Here is an 8,392-nt window from a genome sequence, read left to right on the forward strand (position 1 = left end):
CTTCTATTTCTCTCTCTCTCTCATGTTAATGTGCAAAATTAATTGAAAATTTAAAAAAATATATTCATGCCAATTAATAAAAAATGAATAGTCGAGTACTAGGTCATTAAGCTGATATATAAAAAAATTAAAACAAAACAAGCTTTATTAATAATGTTTATTAAAAAATATACGGAATCAATATAAAAAAAATTATCCTAAATAACACAAAAATAACGTATATTTAAAATGAGATTCTAAAATTATTAAAAACGTTCGTTTAATTCGTATAAACGTACGGAAAACTGGAAAAAATCCCGCATATGCATTGATTTTTTTTAATATACTGAGTGTCTTAATGCCCCATGGTATTTCCAATAAGTTCCAGTCAATTAAATACAGATTTTCATCGAATTCACTCAAAGTACAATAAAAAATTAACGATGATTGAGGTCTAAATAAAACAGAAGTATTTCTATTCAAGTTTATGAAATCACCCTTCGGAAATCAAATGCCCAATTTATATACATGGAAAAAAAACTGCTTCGATTTGTCTTGTTTAAAAGGTTTATTTTGTCGTGAAGATGACTCTATAAAGGTCAAAACGTCTTTTATTTATTTGAACCTAAATCCTCGTTCGTTTAAAACCGCTTTAAAAGAACGTCGGTACGTTATGAAGATAACTGCAAACGCACGTGCTCGGTACCATGAACTTTCCGTACTCCACGTTTCCTTCTTTCGTTAAAGAGACTAGTCTGACGATGTTGTATTTTTGTTTGCAGATGGTTTCTCGACCGAATGGTAATATTCCTTTGTCTATGCACTCTTTATCGGGTTCCCTGGAAAAAAATTGAAGGATTAAAACTACGGTAAAATGTGGAAATGATAATACGGTAAGATGAAGTAAAAGGCTGTCGTATTATCTGCAAAGGAAATCTAAATATAATTTCGGTTAAAAGTAACCTTAGGACGGTTTGAATATGTCTTTTTTTGTATATAAGTTATAAAAAAGTTCTTTTTAAAATTCAACCAAATCTCCATAACTCAATGAGTAACAACATAAAATTTTAAGGCTTGTATCCACATTCATCACATTATTGAAGATTCCTCTATATGTCAGATATACGAGAAATTTATGAACATTTAAGTAATAATAGCCGGAATAGACTAGGGCGCAATGGACCCATTTCTTGGCCCGCTCGCTCTCCAGATTTAACGTCTCGTTTGATTTTTTTTCTGTCGCGGTATTTGAACGAGATAGTGCATCATGATGAAGCAGTAAATAATTTAGAGGAACTTCAAGGGCTCATTTATTCTTGTGATTTAGTTCGGAGACACTACGATTTTATTTTCAATTTATTTTTATAAAAACGGTAATTATTAAACGTAATAATAATTTTTAATAATGTGAGATAATTTTTATTATACAGCTTTTATATACATAGATGATTTTTGGCATATTTACTTTTTGTGACGAGTTGTATAATATGTTAAAATAAACGATTCAATTTCGAGAACACCGAGATATATGGTGTATTTTTATGAAATCTCCTTGTTTTTCTTTTTTTAAAGAACGTCTGTGAAATGTTCCTGATATGCCTCATTTTTATTTAGTAAATGCAATGTTGATCATAAGACATCGCAAATGCCTAAAACATAATAGTATAAATAATAAAAACAGTATACTAAAGATTTTATAACCAGAAAACCTTTTTTTGAACTAATTATTTCTGTAGGCCCTGAAGATGACACAAAATAAACCAAAACGTTGACAATAAAAAGATTTGAAAATACTCCAATGGTCAAGAAAAGAAACTTACACGCATGTTTCATATACGACCGTCTGCACATAATCCTTAATGTTGATGATAAACCTCTGCTCCCCGGAATGATAATCGTACCCGGCTTTCGGTACTATCGTGACCGTTTGGGTCCTACACAAATTATTCGGTTCCGAATTGTCTCTCATCTTCGGTATCGGTACGTCTTCGGCCGGTTCTATAAGCGATACATCGCTAAACAATTGTAAGTTTTTCTTTCGTTTCACCAGTTTTTGGATCGTTTTCGTCGGATACGTGAGGGTGTCGTTACAGATCGCCATCATTCCCATTTTACAGGTGGCCGGGTTGAATTTCGGGATGAATTTCTCTTGTTTCACTTGTCTTGTTGCTTTTTTCGGGGTGTCTCTGACTGGTACCTGAAAAGAGGCATTCGTTAGATTTTTATGAAAAATAATTACATACGGGGTGCACTATTTAAGAGAAATATTTAAACGACGTCAGTGGAGCTTAATGGCTTTTAACAGCTTATTAAAGAAATTGAGCGTGTATTACAAAAAATTGCATTGTATTATTTATTATTTATATTTAATTTACTTATTTCAGTATTAAATTCAGTATCACCCTAGGATTTTTTTTTCAAAGAATCTTTAAAACTGACAGAACGTTCATAGGTCCTAACATAAGAGCTAACATTTGCAAAATGTTTTATAATTTTATGTATAACCATTTTTAAGAAAATTTTAAAAAAACATTTTTAAATTTTTTTTAATTTTTGCTGAATTTGCAATTCAAATTAATTATTTTACTTGTACATTGCGGTCTATGTAAGGATTTTGCTCTAAATTGCATAGGAGCCATGAGTGATTTTTTGAAAAACCACCCAAAATTTAAGACCATATTTCAAAACATTTAAATTTTCAAAATAATAAAAAAATCTAATTTTATAAGATAAAGCGTTAAGTACTTTATATTTACATGTATGTTGTTATATTATTTGGGATGATTTCATTTGGTGAAAATTCCAAAAACTGTCCATAATTAAAAAAGTACTCAGCTAAAACATTTGAAAATTCGTATACAGATTCTCCATCTAAATCGATTAGACACGTGTTTCAGCAATTTAAAAAAAAAATCACAATTCAATATAATTTTTTTTCGGAATGATTTTATTTCATGAAAATTTTAAAAACTGTCCATAACTCAAAAACTACTTAACTTACACATTTGAAAATTTGTACGCAAATTCTTCATTGAAATTGATTGGATACCTATTTCAGGGTTTTTTTTTAAAAAAAATCAAAATTTTGAAAAAAAAAACATTTTCTTGGGATGATTTTATTTAATGAAAATTTCAAAACCTGTCCATAACTCGAAAACTACTCAGCTAAAACATTTGAAAATTCGTATACAGATTCTCCTTTTAAATCCATTAGACACGTGTATCAGCAATTATTGAAAAAATTCATAATTCAAAATATTTTTTTTCGGAATGATTTTATTTCATGAAAATTTCAAAAACTGTCCATAACTCAAAAACTACGTAACTTACACATTTGAAAATTTGTAAGCAGATTCTCCATTTAAATTAATTGGATACCTATTTCAGGGTTTTAAAAAAAAAAAGTCAAAATTTTGAAAAAAGAAAAATTCCTGGGGAGGATTTCATTTAAAGAAAATTTCAAAAACTGTCTATAACTTTAAAACTACTCAGCTAAAACATTTGAAAATTCGTATACAGATTCTCCTTTTAAATCCATTAGACACGTGTATCAGCAATTATTGAAAAAATTCATAATTCAAAATATTTTTTTTCGGAATGATTTTATTTCATGAAAATTTCAAAAACTGTCCATAACTCAAAAACTACTTAACTTACACATTTGAAAATTTGTACGCAAATTCTTCATTGAAATTGATTGGATACCTATTTCAGGGTTTTTTTTAAAAAAAAGTCAAAATTTTGAAAAAAAAAACATTTTCTTGGGATGATTTCATTTAATGAAAATTTCAAAACCTGTCCATAACTCGAAAACTACTCAGCTAAAACATTTGAAAATTCGTATACAGATTCTCCTTTTAAATCCATTAGACACGTGTATCAGCAATTATTGAAAAAATTCATAATTCAAAATATTTTTTTTCGGAATGATTTTATTTCATGAAAATTTCAAAAACTGTCCATAACTCAAAAACTACGTAACTTACACATTTGAAAATTTGTAAGCAGATTCTCCATTTAAATTGATTGGATACATATTTCAGGGTTTTAAAAAAAAAAGTCAAAATTTTGAAAAAAAAAATTCCTGGGGAGGATTTCATTTAAAGAAAATTTCAAAAACTGTCTATAACTTTAAAACTACTCAGCTAAAATATTTGAAAATTCGTATACAGATTCTCCTTTTAAATCCATTAGACACGTGTATTAGCAATTATTGAACAAATTCATAATTCAAAATATTTTTTTTCGGAATGATTTTATTTCATGAAAATTTCAAAAACTGTCCATAACTCAAAAACTACTTAACTTACACATTTGAAAATTTGTACGCAAATTCTTCATTGAAATTGATTGGATACCTATTTCAGGGTTTTTTTTTAAAAAAAGTCAAAATTTTGAAAAAAAAAACATTTTCTTGGGATGATTTCATTTAATGAAAATTTCAAAACCTGTCCATAACTCGAAAACTACTCAGCTAAAACATTTGAAAATTCGTATACAGATTCTCCTTTTAAATCCATTATACACGTGTATCAGCAATTATTGAAAAAATTCATAATTCAAAATATTTTTTTTCGGAATGATTTTATTTCGTGAAAATTTCAAAAACTGTCCATAACTCAAAAACTACGTAACTTACACATTTGAAAATTTGTAAGCAGATTCTCCACTTAAATTGATTGGATAATAATATGAGATATAAATTATTTAATTTATTTTTTCTTTGATATTTAACCGTATTTAATATAAATGATTTATTCCTGGACTTTTATTTCCAAAGAATGTAATAATTCCAAACAGGCTAAGTAAAAATAAACTCTTAAAAAAATCAATTTTAATAGAAAAATATACTTAAAATACCCTTCTGTAATGTATGTATTTCATTCACTGTACCTGAGTCAAATAGTCTTGGGATTAATTAATTACTTAATAGTCCTAGTCTTGGGATATCAATTTATGGTAAATATTTTATTTTGCCCAATTTATACTTCCTAGCGTACTTCACCATTGAATGGTCTAAATTAGCACGTAAATTAATTCACGTGATTTTTTGAAATTTTCTTTTATTTTTTGCTAAAAAATGATCATTCATTAAAATTTAATGGCGGCCAATTCCAAAACTCTTTAGCTCCGTGCTAACCAATTTTACAGGAGAAGAGAAAAACTTTACACATTTATGGCAACTGTTTATTTAAATATTTATTACTAAGTAGTAATAATTCATTCTTAATTTCAGGGTTTTAAAAAAAAAAGTCAAAATTTTGAAAAAAAAAATTCCTGGGGAGGAGAAAAAAAAAATACATTTCTGGAAAAGAAATATCTTTTTTGGATAAGTTTCACGAAAAGTCCAAAAATTGTTCGTTTAAATTGAGTGAATACCTGTTTCACGGTTTTTCAAAAAAAAATCAAAATTAAAAAAAAAATTCGGGAGGATTTTATTCCATGAAAATTTCAAAAACTGTCCGTAACTCAAAAATTACTTAACTTACACTTGTGAAAATTCGCATACAGGTTCTCCATTTAAATTGATTGGATAATAATATGAGATATAAATTATTTAATTTATTTTTTCTTTGATATTTAACCGTATTTAATATAAATGATTTATTCCTGGACTTTTATTTCCAAAGAATGTAATAATTCCAAACAGGCTAAGTAAAAATAAACTCTTAAAAAAATCAATTTTAATAGAAAAATATACTTAAAATACCCTTCTGTAATGTATGTATTTCATTCACTGTACCTGAGTCAAATAGTCTTGGGATTAATTAATTACTTAATAGTCCTAGTCTTGGGATATCAATTTATGGTAAATATTTTATTTTGCCCAATTTATACTTCCTAGCGTACTTCACCATTGAATGGTCTAAATTAGCACGTAAATTAATTCACGTGATTTTTTGAAATTTTCTTTTATTTTTTGCTAAAAAATGATCATTCATTAAAATTTAATGGCGGCCAATTCCAAAACTCTTTAGCTCCGTGCTAACCAATTTTACAGGAGAAGAGAAAAACTTTACACATTTATGGCAACTGTTTATTTAAATATTTATTACTAAGTAGTAAATTTTTGTTTAAAAGAAGTAGTCATGGAAAAAATAATAGGGATATAACAAGTTTTGCTACCGCACCATGGAACTAAAAAGTTTTGTTTCAGTATCTGTAGGATTTAAGGAGTTTTAAATAAGTAAAAGTTTATAATTTAAAAACAAATATTTTTTTTTAAATCAAACTTAAAAATTAAATTCTTAGTCCATCGTATTCTTTCATGGGTTCCATTCCTTCTTCTTCTTCTTCAACTTGGCGTTGTCAATTACATTTTTATAAAATGTTAAATCGACCTCTTCAATGTTTCTCCACTCTAAACCAAAATGTTTTTTTAATAAAGCATCCACATCTTTAAGCTTGGCTGGTTTTACTGCACATTCCTTAGGAAGAGGCTCCAAATTTAAGGTAGCCAAGGTTTTTCCTTTTTTCAAAACGGACTTGTATATCCCGAAATCGCTTTTGTAATTTACTTCTCCCTGCTGATGTTACAAACACTGCTTGAGTTCCTTTTGAGTTCCATTTCTTTAAAATTGAAATTCTTTTGCATGGAGCAAACTTAAAATGCCACTGCCCAGGTGGCTTTATAACCGATTCTATAGCTTTTTTCCAGTTAAAAATTTGACAATCTTTTTTGATATCAAGCACAGTTGAAAACTCGGAAAAAAATTTCCTATATTCATAACTTCCTTTTTTTTAACTCTTTTTTCAATTCGTCCGAAAACACGATCCGCCGGTAAAAAAGAGTGACCAACCATAGGAAATGTCACAATAATTTCATTCACTGTAGAGTTAGAGTGATACAGCGAATGCATCAGCATACCCATCATTGTTACGTTCTTGTTCCGGCCAGGACACCCATCGCAAAAAAGTTTGATTAAGGTAACATCAGTCAAGTCTACCATAGAAAGTTTATGATTAACTAGTGAAGATATTTCATTTGAGCCCTTAGCGCACACATTCTCGGTCCTAGTGTATGTAGTGATACTTTCCTTAGTCTCTTTGTCATTGGAATTTCCTTCACATACTGTGAAATTGTATAGATAGAGCTGCCTGGAATAGTAAGCTGATTGATCCGGGACTCGGGGCAACACCATATTTTTTTGACAGTCGAAGGATAATTTAAAATAATCTGTTTAATGATTTTTTTGAATGAGTCTTTTCCACGTACTTACATTCATATAAAACATTCTTGTAACATGATTACTTGCTTCAATTAATTAATTTATGTTTTTTTCCAATAAAATGAGAAAATACTAATACGTGAATCCAGTGGGGCAACTAAGACCCTCTATAATCCCATAAAATACGATAAATTAATTTTTTATTCAACTTCTGTTAAAAATACCTCAGTTTCTCATTGAAATTCCAGTAAATTTACACGGGATTCGAGGAATAACACTCGAAAAAGTAACATAAACAATCACGTGCACTTTAATAGTGCTTAGAAAGATAATATTTAGGTAGAATTAAATTGAATGGACAAGGCGGATCTGGGAAACATTAAAAGAAATTGAAGCACTTTTTTAATTAGCGATAACACCGCTAATATAGAGTCAATAAGAGATTTGAAGTCCATTAAAAGGGTTTTATCTCTAAAGTAAGGAATTTTTTGTAACCTCTTAAGGCAAATTCTTTTTGTGCCAACTGTTAACAGGACTTACCCCCATTCCTAAACACACTAAAACACTAATTAAATAAATACTGTTAGCCTTCATTTTCTTCTTTTTCGTTTCTAAGTTATCACAAAAAAAATGACTAGGAGTAAGTAAAAAAAAATAAATTTTTAAGTTCACAGCCCGGGATTGTCGTCGTACGTATCTCTGTACTTAACTCGCGGTTCGGTTCGTTTTGACCGCAAAAACCGTTTTGCCGTCGTGTAAATACTCCTTGGTTTGTTTAAACAAAAAAAAGATTTTTGTTTATTTTAACGTTAATGATGAGGATCGGCGTGTTCCCATGACGTCATTGGGTCGCGGGGGAGAAGATACGACCTACGTGATCCACCGGACGGACGACGTTGCAAACCCTATTTGCTGTTTGTTTTTCTTTCGTTGCGTTTTATAATTGGGTGACTTATTGCAGAAATTTGACGAGTTTTTGGGTGCTAAGTCACCTTTTATTGAAAATAAAAGGCAAACATGTTTAGCGTATTTTTTTGCAGAAATTGGTTTATAGATAAATATTATTCTGAAAAAACGGAAAATATATGAATTGTTGCAACCTTAAGTTATTTTCAACAAAAAAAAGACAGAAAATCGTCGAATCTTGTGACGTTTTGTCACTTCAGAGGTGTAGAAAGTCATAAAGCAAATCATCGTGACGTCACTCTATGGAACATAATGATGAAATAATACGATGATGTACT

General features: G+C 29.0%; 1 protein-coding gene across 1 annotated transcript; it reads right to left on the reverse strand.

The window, feature by feature from the left end:
* Positions 1-142: 142 nt before the first annotated feature.
* On the reverse strand, positions 143-7,896 carry LOC126734074 (uncharacterized). Its single transcript, XM_050437583.1, has 3 exons — positions 7,689-7,896; positions 1,800-2,176; positions 143-818 (listed from the first exon to the last, which is right to left on the reverse strand). The coding sequence occupies exons 1-3, from the start codon at positions 7,740-7,742 to the stop codon at positions 632-634; spliced, it is 618 nt and encodes a 205-aa protein (XP_050293540.1). The 5' UTR covers positions 7,743-7,896; the 3' UTR covers positions 143-631.
* Positions 7,897-8,392: the final 496 nt, after the last annotated feature.

Source organism: Anthonomus grandis, chromosome 3, assembly GCF_022605725.1.
Source record: "Anthonomus grandis grandis chromosome 3, icAntGran1.3, whole genome shotgun sequence".
Lineage (NCBI taxonomy): Eukaryota > Metazoa > Arthropoda > Insecta > Coleoptera > Curculionidae > Anthonomus > Anthonomus grandis.